The sequence below is a fragment of the Aquarana catesbeiana genome, linkage group LG04 (genome assembly GCF_042186555.1).
Source record: "Aquarana catesbeiana isolate 2022-GZ linkage group LG04, ASM4218655v1, whole genome shotgun sequence".
NCBI lineage: Eukaryota > Metazoa > Chordata > Amphibia > Anura > Ranidae > Aquarana > Aquarana catesbeiana.
In genome coordinates this window covers 603,468,121-603,489,510 of record NC_133327.1, presented here as the reverse complement: position 1 = coordinate 603,489,510, position 21,390 = coordinate 603,468,121, and the positions used below count along the sequence as shown (strand labels likewise).

The 21,390-nt window shown below is 42.2% G+C and overlaps 1 protein-coding gene across 1 annotated transcript in view; it reads right to left on the bottom strand.

Moving 5' to 3' along the window:
• The window catches only part of APLF (aprataxin and PNKP like factor), a 369,085-nt gene that overhangs the window by 226,564 nt on the left and 121,131 nt on the right, over positions 1-21,390 (bottom strand). The window contains exon 4 of the mRNA XM_073628226.1: positions 9,284-9,458. Coding sequence (XP_073484327.1) covers positions 9,284-9,458 — 175 coding nt within the window. The remainder of the gene's footprint in view (positions 1-9,283; positions 9,459-21,390) is intronic.

The following is a 21,390-nucleotide window of genomic DNA, read 5'->3' as shown; positions in this document are numbered from 1 at the left end:
GGCCAGCTGATTGACCCTAGGACCCGCATATTAAGATCATTTCAAGATCTGCAAAAAGAATTTGACATTCCCAAACAAGCCTTTTTTAGCTATCTACAAATACGACATTATGCACAATCTCTAGTTCCTAACCTTCAATTCTCCCCATTAACCGATTTTGAAAAGTTGTGCCTGGAGAGCTCATCTCCTAAAGGCATGATCTTGCAGACCTACCAGCTCCTAACGCATGATTTCTCGCCAGAGGGTCCTCGGCATGCATATATGGGTAAATGGGAGTGAGCCTTGGGTGTGGACATCCCTCCACACACATGGCAGCTTATCTGGTCTCAGGCCTCTAAAAGCTCTATGTGCACGCTATATAAAGAGAACCAATATAAGATTTTGTTCCATTGGTACCAAACCCCAGACTTGCTCCATTCCATCTATCCATTGTCTGACTCTCGTTGCTGGCGATGACATAATGACAGAGGGACGTTATTTCACATTTACTGGACCTGTCCTCTGATTGCCCCGTACTGGGAGATGGTTAATTCCCTGCTTAGGTCCATCCTGGATGCTGAGGTGTCTTACGATCCGAAGGGTTTCTTGCTGGGTCTCCCACCAACTTCTCTCCCTAAAAGGTCTAAGAAACATTGTCACATATATTAACTGCCGCACGATGCTTGGTGGCGTTAAAATGGAAGCAGAGCGAACCGCCTTCGATATCGGAATTGCATTCCAGGATCAGAGATGTCAAGAGAATGGAATATCTCACAGCCTCCTTAAATGACAATCTTGAAAAGCATAATCAAATATGGGAGCTGTGGGTCCTCTTTGAAAACCCCATAACCAAATTTTCTATGTGATGGGTCTGGGGTTGGTGATTTCCTCTCCTGGTGGGGGAGGGTTGGGCTTCAGGGGCGGGGCGAGGCTCCATTACCTTCATCTCTTTTCCCTACTCTCTACCTACTCTTAGTCACCCGATTTTAAACCTTCTGCTAACCTCCCCTCTTCTCTATTCTTCTCTCTACCTTATAGTCTTTTATTTACTATTATCTATTTAATTTTTGTTATGTTACACAAGGTATACAACCAGTAATATATGACTAAGGTAATATTTTGGCAATGTAAACTGTTCTTAACAATCAGAACGACATGCACATGATGGCCAGCATTTTCTTAAGAGTGCTATCAAGATGGGATTCTACCTCAGAAGTACCTACTACGCTCTATATTGTATTACCTTGTACTCTATGTTATTATTTCTGTTTTCTTCTGGAAAAATTAATAAAAATTGTCAATTTTTCAAAAAAAATAATAATAAACATGTCATATTTACCTGCTCTGTGCAGTGGTTTTGCACAGAGCAGTCTGGATCCTCTTCCTATTGAGTCCCTCACCAGCGCTCCTGGCCCCTCCCTCCTACCAAGTGCCCCCAGAGCAAGCAGCTTGCTATGGGGGTACCCAGGCAGGCTCGCTCCCCAGGCCGCTGCTCTGTGTGTCCATCATACACAGGGCCGCGGCGTGGTCCCACCTCTCTTTCTCCTCATTGGCTCACCGGCTGTGATTGACAGTAATGGCTGCCACTGCATTCTCAGCCAATGAGGAGGCTCTCGTGCACAGCGCTGGAGGAAGATCGGGCTCAGGTAAGTTTTTTTTTGGGGGGGGGACTGCTTCACAGAGAAAAGCTTGAGCCTTTAGAACCAATTTAAGTAAACCTCTTGCCTATCCCATATGGGTGAAGCAGAGATTCAATCTAATCCTCTACCCAAAGAAAATTAATTATCACTTTTGGGTATAGAGTTCCAATTATAGATGTACTAACAAGGGAATAGTTATTATTGCGACAGATTTAATGCTGATTTTATATGCTTATCATTAGAGCTTCACGATTAGACGTTAAAAAAAATTGTGATCTCGATTCAATCCCCCTCATGATCTCTATGCCGAATTTCCCGATTCATTCATGTAACAAGTGTAGAGAGTTCTCTGCTCACTCAGCTGTTAATAGAAAAAAAATGGGCAGCCTTCCAAGTTTTTCACAACATTGTCTGCACTGGTAGGTAACTATAAACATTGTAACTTTTTGTTCTTATATCAAAGGAATGAACTTCGTCTGACATGAGGGAAGTTTAACCACTTAAAGACTAAGGCCTCTTTCACACGGGGCAGATCAGTCATGATCCGCCCCGTGAACATCCGCTTGCTCAGCGGGGATAGCTCCGCCGGTCCCCGCTGAGCAGGAAGATGACAGGTGCATCGCTGCACACTGTGCAGCGACGGACCTGTCAGAGCGCCGCTCTCCCCTATGGGGGGATCGGATGATGACGGTCCGTAGTGTCCGTCGTCATCCGATCCGATCCGAAAACGGAGGAAAAAGTAGGTTTTTCCTCCGTTACACTTTTCGGATCGGAGCGGGTCGGATGTCAGCGGACATGTCACCGCTGACATCCGACGCTCCATAGGGATGACTGTATGTCCGTTTTTCATCCGAAAACGGATGGATGAAAAACGGACATACGGATCATCCGTGTGAAAGAGGCCTAAACCTTTTTTCTGACGCCTGTTTCTTACAAAGTTAAAATCAGCATTTTTTGCTAGAAAATTACTTGGAACCCCCAAAAATATATATATATATATATATATATATATATATATATATATATATATATATAATTTTTTTTTTTTAAATCAGGCACCCTAGTGAATAAAATGGCAGTTGTTGCAATATTTTATGTCACACTGTATTTGTGCAGTAGTCTTTCAAACACAATTTTTGGGGAAAAATACACTTCAATTAATCAAAAAAAAAAAAAACTAAACAGTAAAGTTTTTTTTTTTTAATCCAAAAAGAAGTTTTTTATTTAGAATTAAACACATACAGTCCAAAGATTCACAGTTAAATCATACATAACAAATGTATATATTTCCATATACAATGAAAACTGTGCCTTTTTCATTTTAATATAGTCACCATCACCAAATATCATACAATCTTGGTCAGGTTCCACAGCAGCTTGACCCACCCACCTTAATCTAGTGGTAGTTCAGAATGTGTAGCGTATTTAGCTCATATTGAGTCTCAAAAGTCTATCCATGACTAGGTCATCTGGAGCGAGCCCCGGGGTTCCCAACTATGGCTCCCATAGTTTTTCAAATTTTTTTGAGCATCCCCTATGCTGGTATATAACTTTTTCCATTCTCAGTGCGTTGCCTAGTGCAGTAATCCATTCCTTTACCGAAGGGGGCGATTCAGACTTCCAATGTAGCATTATCAACTTGCGAGCCATAAAAAGGGCCCTAGTGAGGGCTTCTCTGGTATGGGGTTCCCACTCCAGCTCATCTAGCAAATTCAGAATGCAGTGTTTAGGGTCCAATGGGACTGACACCTAAAACACTGTGTTTAGAGTGTCTGTCACCCCCTTCCAATATACATGCAGTTTGGGGCAACAAAAGAGCATATGTATCAAGTCCCCATGGTCCCTTTTACATCTAGTACACATAGGTGTGGGTAGCAGTCCCATTCTATGCAATCTGTGAGGCGTGTAGTATACTCTCAGGAGAGTATATAGTTGTGTCAACCTTTGTGTCACATTCAGGGAGCATATGACAACTGACTGTAGGGCTTCCTCCCACTGATCCTTGTCTAGGGGTCCTACATCCGTTTCCCATTTTCTTTTAACTGTCAGGGGGTGTTTTGTGAGGTACTTATGGAGTAATGTACCATAACTCTGGGAAATGAATCCCTTAGAGGTCTCTGCTGTCTTAAGCTGAAAGAGGAGGGGTGTAGAGTCCACGTGCCACTCAGAGGCCTTCGATTGGGCTATGAATGCATGTCTGAGTTGCATATAGTAAAAGTTTAATAAAAGTGTATATGTGCTGGTAGCATATATGTCTCCCTCAGAGTTTCAACAGGCAGTAATTTACCATTACTAATAATTTGTGTCAGGTAGAAAACACCACACCTCTTCCACCTTTCCGCATGTAGCAACTTGGCTAACTCAGGATAGGAATCATTTACCCAAATAGGGCTGAACTTGTTAATACCTGTCGCCCTCTGTAAATACCTGGTTTTGTTCCATATCTTCTGTATTAAGCTATATGTGGGGAAGTTTTTTGAGGTTTTCAGAAAGCTAATGCCTCAAGAGCAGTTGGAATGGATTTTCCACCTACGGTATGGAGCACAATGTGTTCTGAGGCACTGGGGGTTCTGTCTGCTGGGTCTCCCTCCGGGACCATGGTGCCTTTCAAGTGTTGCAGTTGTGATGCCAAATAATACACCCATGGATTCGGCAATGCAAGGCCACCGTCATCCTTGGGGCGTTGCAGGTGTTCTAACTTTATCCTAGGGGGTCGGTTTTTCCATATCAGCTCGCAAAATATGGTATTCACTATCCTAAAGGTCTTTAGTGGGATCACTACTGGGAAATTGTGTAGCATGTATAGCAGTTGGGGCATAAGAATCATTTTAATTAGATTCACCTTGCCCGCAACTGACATGCACAGAGCATTCCAAGTTTTGACTCGTGAGCGAAATCTGACCAATAATGGGGAGATATTTAGCTGGCTATATTCCCTGATTCGCGGCGTCACCTGTATCCCCAGATATTTAAAGGAGGTGGCTATAGGGATATCTCCCACTCGCTCTCCGTGTTGTACGTCATCTATTGGCATTAGGGCTGACTTAGTCCAGTTTAGTTTTAGGCCTGAATACTCCCCAAAATGGACCACCGTATCCATCGTCTTACTCATGGATTGATCTATATCACCCAGCAGAATCATTGTATCGTCATCATAGAGCATCACCTTCTCCTGTCTATCTCCATAGCAGAAGCCGGTGATATCCTTCTGGTCTCTGATCTGGATCGCCAATGGTGCTATTGCCAGGGCAAACAGCAGGGGGGACAAAGGGCACCCCTGCCACGTGCCCCGGCCTGATGCAAATGATAGCAACATTCTACCTGCCTCTCTAATGACCGCCTGGGGGCAATGATATAGCAGACGCACCCAAGAGATGTACTTTCACCAAAGCTGAATCGCTTCAGTACCTCCCAGAGATTTGGCAATGCTACACTGTCAAAGGCTTTCATATCATCTAGTGACAGAAGAGCCCTCTTGCCCATATTATCAGCTTGGGATTGCATGTTAAGAAAAAGTCTTCTAAGGTTTATTGCCGTGGATTTATTGTGCATAAATCCCGCCTGGTTACGGTGTATGCCTGAAGTAATTACCTTGTTTAGCCTGAGAGCTAGTACTTTTGCCAGTATTTTTATATCTGATTGTAGTAGCGAAATCGTCCTATACGAGGCCAGGTCCACTGGGTCTTTACCTGGTTTTAAGATTAACACAATATGGGCCTTAGACATAGAAGATGGAAGGACATTTTGCTCCCTTGCAGCATTAAACACCTCTACCAACTTGGGTAGTAATATCTCTGAATAGTGTTTGTAGATCTCCATGGGGATGCCGTCCCCCCTGTAGCTTTACAATTAGGAAACTCTGCCACCGCTGTCTGTAACTCCTCCAAAGTTAATGTAGAGTCTAAATCCTTACTTTAAGAGGTTGAGAGGTTTGGGAAAACAATCTTATCCAGATAACAAAATAGTTCCCCAGTTTTTTTTTTTTTAACCTTGGTAACCTCTTTACTAAGTAGTCGTCTAAGATAAGTTTTAAATGCCTCCCATTCAGTGAGGACGGATACTGAGTCAGGCTGGTGAGTAAAAAACTTCCGAATGCTCCCCTCCAGTTCCTCAGGGGAAGGGAATAGCTGAAGCCAAAAGGCGTTAAATTTCCAGGGTGCTTTTGGGAGTGTAGATGGTTGAGTTACAATAAGGTTTATCACCATATAGGAGTGGTCAGATACGCATCTGGGTTTGTAGGAAATGTTTGAGACCGAGGGGAGCATAGCTGAGATTCCCACCGCTAAGTCTATCCTGGATAAGGACCCTTGGGATTTCGAGAAAGCAGGAGAATTGTTTAGCTGCAGGGTTTTGGTGTCTCCATATATCTAGCCAACCCACCTCCTGTAGTAATCTAGCCAGAGGAGTTGCCCTATGGGGAACTTGTGTTCCCGGGACCGCATGTTTTGTCCAGAGCTGGGTCCAACCAGCTATTGAAGTCCCCCACAAGCAGCATTGGGAGGTTCGGCTTCCCCTCTAAAAATTGCAGGAGAAGTCGAAGCACCTGGGCGTCAAATGGGGGAGGTATGTAGACACAAGCCAAAATACATTTCAGAATGCCAATACTACAATATAGAAACAAAAACCTTCCCTCTGGATCTATTTTGGAAGCACATTCTTGGTAATCCAGGGACCTGTGCACCACCACACTCACGCTCCAGGAAAAGGAGGTGTGAGTGGAGTGGTACGCCCAACCTATCCATTAATATTTTAGGCAACTTTTGGTTTCAGTTGTCAGATGTGTTTCCTGTAAACATAAGACGGGCAGGATAAAACTTTTTCAGAGATGTAAGTATCATTGTGCGTTTAAGGGGGAGTTCATGCCCCTAACTTTCCAGGAGATCAATGAAGAACCCGCCATTTTGAGGGCAAAATCAGTATCTGGGTGGGGCTTTTAAGCACCCTCATTATGGAGTATCCACGAGGGGCAAGGTAGATGGGGTGGTGGTGGACTGCTGTACCATCAGGGTGACAGGTGAACAAATCGTAGTAAAAAACGCAATGGACGGGGTCCTGATGACCAGTATCGTTGGTCAATTCAGGTAACAGGTTACTGGCTCACCTAATAGGGTGGTGTTCCTTGTCAGAACAGGAGAAGTAGTCAAAATAAAAGGGGAGTGGGAATAGGATCCAAGGTGTCCTTACCTTCAGTGAAGGAAAAGGAACAAACTGCGGTTTAACCTGATATAACTTTATTAGAACAATTAGTAGAAAAACATTTTAATAATTGAAAGGAAAGCATAAACAATAGGAGATTGCATAAGGTAAAAACTGACAACGTTGTCACTTAACGCATGCCCATGAGCTCAGCCATATCCCAGTCATCCACACGTGTCAATCATCTAAAGTCATTAAGTGTGACTTAATATATAATGCTTACATGTGTTTAGGCAAGGTGAGTTCCGGGAAACCTTGGTAGCATAAGTCGGTACCCGTATTGTGCTTAACCATGGACCTCCAGACTCTCTATATGCCTATAGAGCTGCTGCATTAAGTCTTAACAATGTTGAAGAAAGCATTGGTTATCTCAGACAAATAAATGCAATTCTGGCTAGAAACTATTCCTGATAATTAGTGAACAGGACAAGTTTGATTTCTGGATGTAGCACTGTCAATCATAGAGATAATATATATTAAAAAAAAAAAAAAAAACAGATCAGAAAAGAGTAGTTCTTTGGACTGTAGGATAGTTTACACTGTAAACAACAGGGCACAACAGTGCCAACAATCATTAGTGCAGTTGTGATTAGGTAGTTCCATGTTCGGCGTAGAGCTCTTACATTGGTAAGTGCCAGTAGAGAACTAAAAAGTAAAGTCATCCATACTAGCTTTGCCAACAGGGAAAATCTTTTTACTGCAACACAGATTAATGATAGGCTAACTGATTCTCTTTGCATTTCAGATTGAACAAAGAGTTATATAGGGTAGTTGAAAGGGAAGTCACAGTTAGTTTTCTAGCATTTGTAGAAATGTAGTGTCCCCCGGCAAACAGGTAAAGGAAGAGGAGCCGGATAGGATGAAGGAGTTTCAAAGAAGCAAAAAGGTAAGAATGGCATCTCATCAATATGAAGAGTTTAGCAGCCAGGCAGATTGTCATGCTTTTTATCTCTAATATGGTGTCAGGGTCAGTCGCCTTCTGCATCCGCTCGGTGGTGGCCCAAGGCCTGTTCGTTACAATCCAGCCAGGCCGCCGCTTCCCTAGCTGACTCAAAGAACTGTGCATGCCCGTCTGCTGTCACACGTAATTTAGCTGGGTAGAGCATGGCATATGGTAATTGCAGGGCCCTCAAGCGTTTCTTCACATCCCCAAATTTTGCTCTACTCCTCTGTACCTCAGCAGAAAAGTCAGGGTAAAATGACACTCTGACTCCGTTGAATTTAACATTTGCCCGCTCTCGTGCGTAGCATAGTACTACCTCTCTGTCACAGTAATGTAGTAGTTTGGCCAGCATCGACCTGGGAAGGGCTCCATGTGGGGGAGGCTGGCCCAGCACTCTATGGGCTCTTTCCACAGTGAAAAATGGGGAAAATGCTTCCCGGCCAAAAATCTCAACAAGACAGTTTTCCACAAATGTAGTGGGGTCTTTGCCCTCAGATTTCTCGGGGAGACCAACAACGCGGACATTGTTTCTGCGTAAGCGATTTTCTGTGTCCTCTGCTCTGTTGTATGTGTCTTGGGCCATGCGGTGTGCTGCTCTGGCTTCTCGTGTGAGTGGAGGTAGCTTGTCCTCTATATCACACACTCTGCTCTCAACTGCTGTAGCTCTTTCTCTAACCTTTTGAAGGTCTTGTCTGAAAAGTGACATCTCATCTCTTAGGCCCCAAAACTGATCCTTCATGACAATAACTGTAGCTGTGCACATATGAACAGCCTTCAATATTTCAGCTAATGTGGGTTGCTCCAGAGTTTCTGATGTATCCTCTGAAGGGGGGGGGGGGGGGGGGGGGGTGTGAGCTGCATCATCCATGGAGTGGCTGGTAGTGCTGTCTGTGTCATGGCCCCAGTCTGCCTGTGTAAACAGGCCTGCATCTTCCCCTCTATTTGCTGCCCCCCCTTCAGTAGCCACAGGACCCTGTAATTTTTGGGTGTAGTATAGTATGTCTCTGTACTGCTGTGGCTTCTGTGATTTTCTGCTGCTTCCTTCTCTGGGCTTGTCAGCCATTCGCAACGTGCGCTGTGCCAAGGCTGCCGCTGCGGCGGCGCCATCTTGGGAGTATGGTCCCGCCATCTCCAGCGGGCCTCGGCGGGTCTTCCCCCATGAGCAGAGTGTCGGCGGTCGGTCCGGGAGGTGCTGGGTCTCAGTAGCCAGCTGGGGAGCCAAAGAGAGCAGGATCAGGGATGCTGGGGAAGGATCAATGGACGGATCAGGGAGGAGCTGTGAGAAGTGCGTCCTCTCACATGCCGGTCTTGGCCACACCCCCCCAAACAGTAAAGTTAGCCCAATTTTTTTGTATAATGTGAAAGATGATGTTACGCCGAGAGAATTGCGAGAAAATCGTGATTTTTATTCTAAGCAAATTGCGATTCTCATTTTAGCCAAAATTGTGCAGCTCTACTTATCATACATTCTTCTAACACATTTAGAATGAAAATAAAATCCCTGTGAATTTTATTAAAGACATACCAAATCAGAGCAGTTTTCATCTTTTCTCTTTTCACATGGTCGTGATGAAACTGGCTTGATATTATCCATGCCTGAGCAGGAAGGTTCTTCCACTTCAGTTTTTGCCCCACAGTCACTTGTGGAACATGCAGAGCCATTATTTAATTCACATCCTTCATCAAGTGCTTGACTATTCCTGTAATAAAACAATATTTATTCCTTTATCACCTTTTTGCATATATGACATTAAAAGGTTCCTTTTAACAGCTCTTTTTATAATTCAACAGCCGCATATAAAGGTCCTCAATTAACAGGTTCACATGGCTGGAGGTTCATTAACACTATGTATAGGTTGCCTTGGAAACTATACCTATCAAGTATAATTTGAAGAAGAAATTAACAACATTTACTAGCTGAGACCCTAAACATCGGGTGCTTTTCTACCCCGAGTACACCGACTTTTTAAGTTTTACATTATGAAAAAAAAAGGGAAGGGTGGGGGGAGCTACAATGGTCAATGGCACTTTAGTCTTAAAATGTATACATGTTAATACAGAGAGTGGACTGAGGCTATTATGGACTTAGGCTTGACATACAAGGGGTAGATATAAAAGTAAAATTTTTATTCCAAAAACTAGGGTTGTCCCGACAACGATACTAGTATCAGTCCCGATACCGAGTATTTGCAGGAGTACTTGTACTCGTGTAAATGCTCCTGATGCCTAATCCGATACCTGAACACTCAGAAACAATCAGTGTGGCTGCGGCGGCTTTCAGCTGCTTTACTGAAAGCCACACAGGGAGATCTGTGATTATAATGTCCCCCGCCGCCACACCGATTGTCCACGAGTGTCCTCTGTGTTCTCTGGTCTCCCCCACTCCTCCAATCTCTGTGCGCTCCTCCGATCCCCCCTGTCCTCCTTCGGTCCCCCCTCCTCCTCCTCCGCTCCCCCTCCATGTGCTCCCCCCACCCCCCACCCCCAGTCCCAGATCTTTCAGGATGGAGGTCGGAGGAAGGAGCCGGTAAATATGTAATTTACTGACTCCTTCCTTTTCCGAATGAACAGAGTCAGTGATCACTGACTCTGTCCATTCATAACTGAGCACTGTAAACTGTGTTTACAATGCTTCAGTTTATGAATGAACAGGAGTCGCTGTCTCATGTCCATTCATCTTCAGTGCAGCTGAGGCTGCAGAGAAAGGGACTCGGGAATCTCTATCCTCAGTCCCTTTCCATGTCTCAAAGGGGAGATATCAGGGGACTGTTTAGACACCTGACATCTCACCAAAGTCTACCTACCCCCAACAGCGTTGAATAAAGAAAAAAAACAAAAAAAACAAAGTAAAATTGTAAAAATAATAAAAAATAAAATAAACACTGACATTGTCTGTCCACCCCCCCCCCCCGCCGCCCCCAAAAAAGAAAGCACTGTAAAAAAAAAAAATGTGTGTGTATATTAGGGCTGGGGAAAAAATCGATTTAAATCTTGAATCGAGTTGAGAGGTCAAATCGATTCAAAATTTAAGCAAATCGATTTTTTTTTTTTACGGCGCCGGTCCCGAGGAGCTGCGGGCAGGAGTTTTTAGGCGAGGCCGAAGCTTCGGCCTAGTCCGCGAGACCGGACGCCGCGGACTAGGCCGAAGCCGCGGCCTCGCCTAAAAACTCCTGCCCGCAGCTCCTCGGGACCGGCGTGGTGTCCACAAATCGTGAATCGAGTTTTTTTTTTTTTTAGGAGAATCGAAAATTTTTTTTTTTAAGAAAATCTCCCAGCCCTAGTGTATAATATATATATAAATTGTAAAAAAAAAAAAAAAAAAAACCTGTCACGTGACATTTAAAAAAGTATCGGTACTTGTACTCAGTCTTAAAAAAAAAAAAAGTGGTATCGAGACAACCCTACCAAAAACATATTAAAACATACAAATATCATAAAAAAAGACAAAGAGAAAAACTGTCTTTGACATTAGGCTCTATAAACCCGCAGATGGGGTGACACTGAGAGATAACCATTGTCAATAGATGTATACCATCTGCGTGTGAACGTTCACACGCAGATGGTATACATCTATTGAAAATGGTTGGTTATCTACCAGTGTCACCCCATCTGTGGTTTTACAGAGCCTAATGAAAAGACAATTTTTCTCTTTTTTATGAGATTTGTATGTCTTAATATGTTTTTTGAATAAAAATGTCACCTTTATATCTACGCCTTGTGTGTTAAGCCTATGTATGGTACCATGAAAGTCCATAATAGCTTCAGTCCACTTTCTTTTCAATACATTTGATAGGATACATCCTGTCATTACATTAGAGGTACCTCTGTAACGCTCTATTATTACTGGCACTTTTTCTAAATGTTAATACAGAGATATTTTATACCAACTATTTACACAATAAACATTTTTTTCATAAATAAACATTACGCATATCTATTGCACTTTGTTTTAACAGCATATTGGACTTTATATTAAAAAAAAAAGCAAGCAATTCTTACTGACGTTGAACAGTCCCTCTCGAAGTGTGAATCCATATAGGACTTTACATGCTAGGCATAGCGTAGAACATGCACTTTTCTTTTTCCGTCCCATGCTGAGCAACCAGGAAGGATATATGCAGAATCCGTGTTGGGAAAGTGGGATCCTGGCCACATGATTAGCTTAGGACAGCCTTTCTCACCTTTTTAACGGAGGAACCCTTGAAAAAAATTTCCAGTCTTAGGGAACCCCTGCTAATTATTACTATATTTACAGCTCATGGTATATTAGCAGGACAGTTGCTAAGAACAATGCTCCTTTCACTTGTAGCCATTGGGAAGAACACCCTTCTTCCAGATAACAAAAAGATTATTGGGGTTGCACCGTTACTAGTATTGGTGCCGATACCGAGTATCTGCACAAGTATCTGTACTCGTGAAAATGCACCGATAACTGAAACCAATACTTTCAGGCTCGGTTCTTTGAGGTGTCAGTGGGTCTCCCCAGTGTTAAAGAAGTCTGGTAATTGGAGCTGTCAAAAAAAAAAAGCAGCCGGCAACGTTTATTAACAACATTGCTCAGCCTGAAACACTAAAATAAAAAGAAACATTGTTTCTTTTTGTATATTTCTGTTTCTTCAACTGCAGATCAAAGGGATGGACAAATGTTCCTCTGTTTAACCCCTTAATAACCCTTAATTTACTCTAATCAGCCTTAATTAACTCCATATCCTCCTCCATTTAATTATTATTTTCCTGCTTTTTTCTTTTGTTCACGTCTATTTTATAAACGGTAAACAATTAAAACTTTTTTTTGTTTGCTTTGTTAGTGAATATTTTTACACATATATATTAACATATATTTACACATTTCACATTCAAAAAGTGCTAAATTAAAAAAAAATCAAATTACTTCATTGGTAAATAACTTTTCAATGTTTTGTACCATTGCTGGCAGCTGAAGTTAAAACAAAACAGTTGCAGTAGGTATCTGTAATTGGTATAGGTGAGTACTAAAAAAAAAAAAAAAAAGTATCGGTACTTGTACTCATTGTAAAAAAAATGGTATCGGTGCATCCCTAGTGTCAATAGTTACTTTTCTGAGAGGCTGAAATTGCTCATTGCTCATGGAACACCTAGCAACCTCTGGTGGAACCCTGGGGTTCTATGGAACGCTGGTTGAGAAATGCTGACTTAAGCCTAGTGCACATAGGCCGAATGTCGGGTGACATCGGCCAGTTCAATAAAACTGGCTGACATTCGGCCCGTGTGTATGGCAGCCAGTCCGACAGAAGCCAACATCCAGCTTCTGTCGGAAGTGCATGCTGGAAAACGAGCGGCCAACCCACTCCCGATCAGCACTCTCAGCCAATGGCTAAGAACGCTGACCAGAGTGTTCAGGCGGGGAGCATATCCCCCTGTCAAAACACAATAGCTCAGCGGGAGATATCACTGTACTAACATCAGATTGTTAGTACAGCGGCTCCAAATGGAACTGTCAGTTTTTGTTTCGTTCATCTCAAACTAATGGTGTGTACTAGGCTTTAAGGTATGCATTACCAGTACCCTGATGTTCTGTAGGAGACCAAAAGGCAGATGGGAGATAAAACAATGACACAAAGTCTGCTGTACTAAAGGTTCTGAAAAGTCACTCCCTATATGTTATATAGCTTTATGGCACCAAAGGAAAATAACACAGTATTTGTAATATTTTAGAAATATTTAATCAAGAAAAAAAAAATTGTCCACTGTGTATTTATTGTTTGGACAGAATTGTCCTTTAACCACTTGAGCCACTTGAGAGCCATTTTCTCTCTAATTTCCCTCATCCCTTAGCATTTGTTGTTTACCACAATGTTATGTGCATAATCTTTTTCAAGATAGGGCTTTAATTTGGTAGCAAAACTGGACACATATTTTTTCCTTGTCCTTTTATTAGGAATAAATAGTAAAAAAATTGAATTTTTTTTCCTGTACCCAGTGCACCAGTCACATAATTTACACACCCATATATTTAAAGGAGAAGTCCAGCCTGAACTTTTAAGGCTGGGCTTCTCCTAAGGGTCACAGGAGTGCAATTCGTTTTGCACTTCTGTGACCCGTTTTCAGCAGGGAGAGGTCTGAAGTCCGCTCTCCACTGACATCACTGCCATCAGTCGAGGCAGCGCGTCATCCCAACTTCCCAAGTCTGGATCCGCCAGCTGCCTTGATTGATGGCTGTCTCAGCGTCTCACTAAAGTCTGCTGATTAAAATGTTATCATACCATCTAGACTTTTATGTAACGTAGAGGAATGGTAAAGATCAAAGTGAACGCATGCTTTTGATGTCACACTGTAGAGCACACGGGAAAATTATTTTTTGGTGTAAATTGGAGATTAAGTCAGGTTTATAAGGCACAAATTGGCAGGAGAGAAACTTTTTCACAGGTTTGCAATCTCTGAAAATTTTAATGACATTGTGATCACATACGTGAACATTTACCGCAGAAAAGTCAAATGTCATCCACATCGTCTGACATTTTTGCAGCCAGGGAAACATTGTGTTACAGAGTTGTGCTACAGAGTGCTCGGTAGGAAGATAGGAAACCCAAGAGCATAGTGTTTCCTGGCTTAGCACTGGAACCTGATAGTAGCTGATAGCCAGCAGTTCCAGCACTAGTGTCAGTGGGACCCCTTGAGTCTGGGTGCCAATTAAAATGGGACTGGGACAAATAGCGGTTTGTCTCTACACCATTTTAAAATGGCACCAGGGACTCAAGTGGTTAAGCTTGGTATATTCTGCATTTACTTAACCACTTCAATACAGGGCACTTTCCCCCCTTCCTGCCCAAGCCAATATTCAGCTTTCAGCGCTGTCGCTGTTTAAATGACAATTGCGCAGTCATGCTACACTGTAACCAAACAAAATTTTTATCATTTTCTTCCCACAAATAGAGCTTTATTTTGGTGGTATTTGATCACTACTGCAGTTTTTATTTTTTTGCTAAACAAATCGAAAAGACTGAAAATTTTGAAAAAAAAATAAGTTTTTCGTCATTTCTGTTATAAAATTTTGTAAATAAGTACGTTTTCCCCTTCACTGATGGGCACTGATGAGGCTGCACTGCCAGAAACTGATAAGGTAGCACTATTGATCACGGATGAGGTGGCACCAATGAGGTGGCACTGATGATGTGGCACTGATGATGGGCACTGATAGGTGGCACTGATATGCAGCACTGATGGGCACTCATAGGCAGCACAGATGGGCACTCATAGGCAGCACAGATGGGCACTCATAGGCAGCACAGATGGGTACCTATGGGTGGCACTGATGGGCACTGATAGGAGGCACTGATGGGCATGGATGGGCACTGATAGGTGGCACTGATGGACACTGATAGATGGCACTGATTGGCATCACTGATTAGAAGGCACTAGCAGGTATTGCTGGTGGGTACTGATTGACATCATGTGTGGGCACACATTGGCACCCATGGCCACCAGGGATGCCATACCTGGTGGTCATCAGCGGTGGCCATCCCTTGTGGTCCTGGGTGGGCATCCGAGGGGGAGTTGCGCTAATAATCAGCACAGACCCCCTCTGTCAGGAGAGCCGCCGATCGGCTCTCCTCTACTCATGTCTAGCAGTGCAAGTAGAGGAAAAGCCGATAAATGTCTCTTCCTATTTACACTGTGATCAGCTGTGATTGGACACAGCTGATCACGTGGTAAAGAGCCTACGTCAGAGGCTCTTTACCTCGATCTGAGATGCGGTGTGTCAAACTGACACACCACACCACCGATCGCCACGCTGAGCACCCCCGCAGGCACGCGTTTGCAGCTTATCCTGCTGGATGTCATACGACGCCCAGTCAGGATAACTGAACCACTATGCAGGGGGGTGTGTCAATGCAGACACACCCCCCCCTGTCAGAGGAGCAGCCCATCGGATCTCCTCTACTCGTGTCTGTCAGACGGGCGTGAGGAAATGCCGATAAACGGCTCTTCCTGTTTACATCGTGATCAGCCGTGATTGGACACGGCTGACATGTGGTAAAGAGTCTCCATCAGAGACTCTTTACCTAGATCTGAGTTGCGGTGAGATAGACTGACACGCCACAACGATCGCCGCAATGCGCGCCCCCAGTGGTTAAGTGGTTAAGCATATAAAAATGTAAATTATCCCTTATATGGCATTATCACACAAAATAAGTGAACAGGCTTCTGAAGAATAATAAACAGATAAATTAATAAATAGCCTCAATAAAGTCATTACAAGAACAGATTCAATAACAACACAATTAAAAAAACATGCATCATGATTTTGTACAAGTGTGTTGTTTGTTATTCTCCTTTGACGTCGAGATTGTAGTTTTGTAGTAATTGGATTTAGTAAATACAATTTGATTACTATGCTTCAATGGCTAATTGAGCATAGATCAAATGTTCTTCTATAATTGAGCTCATTCAACCAATGCTAATCATTTTGTGGCAACCAATCTGCAAAAGCTCAATGCAATGTCTTTTTACTGCAATTACAACAAGTATTTACTTAATACAATAATGCTCATTATCACTAAAAAAAACAACGATAATATAACATAATGTACCATATGCGAACCACTTGAACACTGGCATGTTAAAGTGGTTGTAAACCCTCCTCTACTACTTTAGCTCATCTTAATCTATATAGCACAGGCAGCTGATCCCTGCCTGTGAAAGTACACTCAGTTGTGTTTTCAATATAAATCAATATGTTCTGTGACGTCGCCCGCGCTTGTGTACTGTGCATCTCACAATGTGTGCCGTTTCAGTTTCCTCTGCTTGCCGTGTCATTATCTGACACTCAGAACGGCACAGAGCGAAGCCTCGCGATGCTGCTTCATGATCTTCTCCTTCCTGGTTCTGGCGCATGAGCGAGATTTCGACAGGGAAACGAACTAAGGGCCGGAATTGACGTCCACAAAAGCTTCAGCATACAGGAGGAAGAATGGTGCAGGCGATACCCGGAAGAGCCAAAAGAATAAAGCTGACAAAAAAGGTACCTAGAAAGCTCGTTTTGGACAAATGTATATATCTATTGCTTAGCAAGGTTTAACAGCATTTATATATTAGAAAAAACAGCAATAAGTTACGGGGTTTACTTCCTCTTTAAACAATCCTTGCATCCAGGCCAATTTTCAGCACTGTGATAATTTGACTGACAATTACTCAGTCATGTACCACTGTACCCACTGTTCTATAACTTTGCAGATAAGTAATGTTTCTTCATAAATTTAGGCAAAAATGTGTTCAAACACATTTCTTTGGTAAAAAAAATAGAAATAAAAAAAAACACAAATCTGTGTATGTTATTTAGACTGTGGCACCCCAAAGCCATGGCAAGATTAAAGGTTTTGGCACAAGCTGCTAGCAAAAGTTACGGATGTAACAGCAGCAGACACTCAGTTGCATCGTATGCATCATATTCCCCACAATCTCCCCCAAAACTTCAGCACCCAGCCACAGCAGCTGTATCTCTCAACCAAGGTCAGTACACCGTGCCTACCACCTCTCAAGACAATCTTTCTACTGATTCCCAGTACACCAGGCTTTTGCACCACAGCAAACTGTAGACACCAGTATGCAGATAATGCACAATACATATTACCATGAGGCTACTCAATTACCTACACTAAGTACATTGTTTCACAGTTGCAACCCAACACAGCAATCAACTCTAAGTCAGTATCAGAAATGAATGTCTTTGCACTTTGGTTGTACAGCTGCATGCAGAACAAAGTTACCTGAGATTGAGCGACTTTTGGAAGTATGGTGTACTTCCAAAAGTCGCTCAATCTCAGCTCAGGTAACTTTGTTCTGCATGCAGCTGTACAACCAAAGTCCGGCATGTCACAGTTTGCTAAATACATGCTCCATAAAAAGCTCACCAAGACAGGTCTCACTAAATTTGATGACAAACCTACAGATGTTCAATGACAAACCTACAAACTAAGTTTGATGACAAAACTACAAGCTACAGAAGAACTAGATCTGCTTATCAGGTGGCTGGGTCCTCAATCTGCTGAACGTATCAAAAGACTGTCACATTGATAACCCTGCCATAGGTCTTAACACTGCTTGAGACAGATTGGAGCGTAGTTTTGGGAGACCAGAAGCCATTGATTGATGCTTTATTTAAAAGATTGCAAAGCTGACCAAAAATATCTAGCAGCGACGATCTAAAGTTTCAGTGCTCAGTGACCTTCTCTTGGAGCTTCAACTTACCAAGGCTGACACCCACCTAACTGGCTTCAGTTACATAGATACTGCGTTAACTCGTGCAGTTAACCCAATAGTCTCCTTATGGTATACAGGAAAAATGGGCATCATTTGAATCAATGTACAAAGAAGAAAAAAAAAAAGTTTCCTTTCCTCCCTTTTCCTACTTCTGTGAGTTCAATAGGAGAATTGCAGATAGTAAGAATGATCAAATTTCTCCTTTGGGAAGTCCAACCCTCTTGGTCCACCTTCTACAAGGTCTGCAAGCTCATACATTTCACACAGAGACTGCAGAGGTCCAGTGTCTCTGAAGAGGACAGATACGGTTGTGCTCATAAGTTTACATACCCTGGCAGAATTTATCATTTCTTGGCCATTTTTCGAGGAATATGAATAATCACACAAAAACTTTTTTCACCCATGGTTAGTGTTTGGCTGAAGCCATTTTTTTATCAATCAACTGTGTTTACTCTTTTTAAATTATAATGACAACAGAAACTACCCAAATGACTCTGATAAAAAAGTTTACATACCCCAGCTCTTAATACTGTGTATTGCCCCCTTTAACCTCAATGACAGCTTGAAGTCTTTTGTGGTATTTGTGCATGAGGCTCTTTATCTTCTCAAATGGTAAAGCTGCCCATTCCTCTTGGCAAAAAGCCTCCATTTCTGGTAAATTCTGTCTTGCATGAACTGCACGTTTGAGATCTCCCCAGAGTGACTCAATGATATTGAGGTCATGAGACTGAGATGGCCACTCCAAAACCTTCACTTTATTCTGCTGTAGCCAATGACAGGTTGACTTGGCCTTGTTTTTTGGTTTATTGTCATGTTGGAATGTCCTATGCGCAGCTTCCTGGCTGATGAATGCAAATGTTCCTCTAGTATTTTTTGATAACATACTGCATTCATCTTGCCAACAGTTTTGACCAAATTTCCTGTGCCTTTGTAGCTCACACATCCTCAAAACATCAGCAATCCACCTCCAATAGGAATTGTGTACCTTTAATCAAAGGCCTTGTCGACTCCTCTCCAAATGTAGCATTTATGGCTGTGGCCAAAAAGCTAAATTTTGTCTCATCACTCCAAATGACTTTGTGCCAGAAGGTTTGAGACTTGTCTCTGTGTTGTTTGGCGTATTGTAAGCGGGATACTTTGTGGCATTTGCATAGTAATGGCTTTCTTCTGGCGACTTGACCATGGAGCCCATCCTTCTTCAAGTGCCTTCTTATTGTGCATCTTAAAACAGCCACACCACATGTTTTCAGAGAGTCCTGTATTTCACCTGAAGTTATTTGTGGGTTTTTCTTTGCATCCCAAACAATTTTCCTGGCAGTTGTGGCTGAAATTTTAGTTGGTCTAGTGGTTTAGTTTTAACAGAACCCCTAATTTTCCACTTCTTGATTAGAGCTTGAACACTGCTGATTGGCATTCTCAACTCCTTGGATATCTTTTTATATCCCTTTCCTGTTTTATACAGTTCAACTACCTTATCCCGCAGATCCTTTGACAATTCTTTTGCTTTCTCCATGACTCAGAATCCTGAAACGTCAGTGCAGCACTGGATGAAAGTTGCAAGGGACTGTCAGGAGTCCAGAAACTCATTGACCTTTTATACACACACACACTAACTAATTACAAGCAAACAGATCACAGTTGAGGATGGTTACCTTTAATAGCCATTCAAACCCCTTTATGTCAACTTGTGTGCATGTTATCAGGCCAAAATTACCAGGGTATGTAAACTTATGATCAGGGTCATTTGGGCAGTTTTTGTTGTCATTATGATTTAAAAAGAGTAAACACAGTTAATTGATAATAAATAGCTTCAGCCAAACACTAACCATGAGTGAAAAATATTTTTGTGTTATCATTCATATTCTCTGAAAAATGGCCAATAAATCATAAACTTATGAGCACAACTGTATATTCTGTCAGCACCTACTACAGTCCCTGAAAAGACTGATCAGAACAAGAAAATTGAGAATCCAAATCGTCAATGTCCCATATATAATAAACAACACCCGCTTAAGAAATGTATCGGCATGAGAAAGAAACCCTTGCAAGAACACAGATAAATGTATCATTAGTGATTTTGAAATAAAATCCCAAATTTTGGGCTATCACCAGAACAGGAGTTGAGGCCAAATCTTCCAATAGGGGCACTAGTTCTGTTGACCCTGACGACAACCAGGGGGTCCCTCACTTTAAAAGGGATTTCATTTCCTCTCACTTCCGGTTTCATCTGGGGGACAGGAAGTGAAAGGCATTCTCCCCAATGGGAATGAAAAAAAAAGTTTTAGTTTTTTTTTTTTAACTCTGAACGCAAAACCTTTAAAGCCCTGACATATTATAAACACCCCATATATTTTGAATTTCAAAATCTTTCATAACTTTCAAATAAGAACAGTATTTTCCATTTCCCTTTTGAAGATATTACAAAGCAACAGATTAAATTTACATGAATTTTGCAACAATAATAAGGATAGATCTAGGACACTTTGAGCACATGCAGTTATATCGCTAAGTGAACTTAAAAGTACAGAAGGTTTTTTATCAAAAATTCATTAAAGAACTGCAACTTTTTCACTTTGAGGACAAGAATGTTTTCACAATCATAGAGCATGAGAAACTTTAAATTTAGTTTTTTTTTTTTACAATGCAAAATTGTGGTGCAAATGTTTAGGTGCCTTTGTGCAGGGAAATGTCAGTGATGTCCCAGCAGCATTACCAACATGAGGATATTAATTTACCAGATGTATATATTTACAATATATATGGTTTCTTTGGGCCACAATAAATGCTTAAAGTGGATATAAATCCTCTCCTATACCCAGTGAAGTGAACAGCCTCAGATGATGAAACAAATCTCCCTACATAAGTTTTACATGTACTGTATATCTGCTGTCTTTAGCTTGCTATTTTCTATAGACTTCTTACATCGTGTTAGAATTTTTACTTCCTCATTCTGCAGTAGAAGTGGTGTCTGGGCATACACTGGGATCCAACTGATTGGAAGAAAGGCACCCCCCCTCCACAAAGGCAGAAGAAAAAAGATACTTGCAGAGCTGTGCTGTGACAAAACAAGCTATCTGCTCATTTATTTATAGAAACCTCCCTAACACAAATCTCAGGCTGGTTATATCTCCTCTCTGGGAGAACTTGTCAGAAGTTATCATGCTGATAACAGAGGAATGAAACAGCAGAAAGACACCTTTTCACACTGGTGCATTGGGGATATTGGCAGTAAAGCGCGGCTATTTTTAGCGGCGCTTGTAACCCTCGCTAGCGGACAAAAAAAAAAAGTATACACCGCTCCTAATGCACCTCAAAGATGCTGCTTGCAGGACTTTTTTTGAGGTCCTGCCAGCGCTCCGCTCCATTGTGAAAACCCTCGGGAGTAGATGGAAC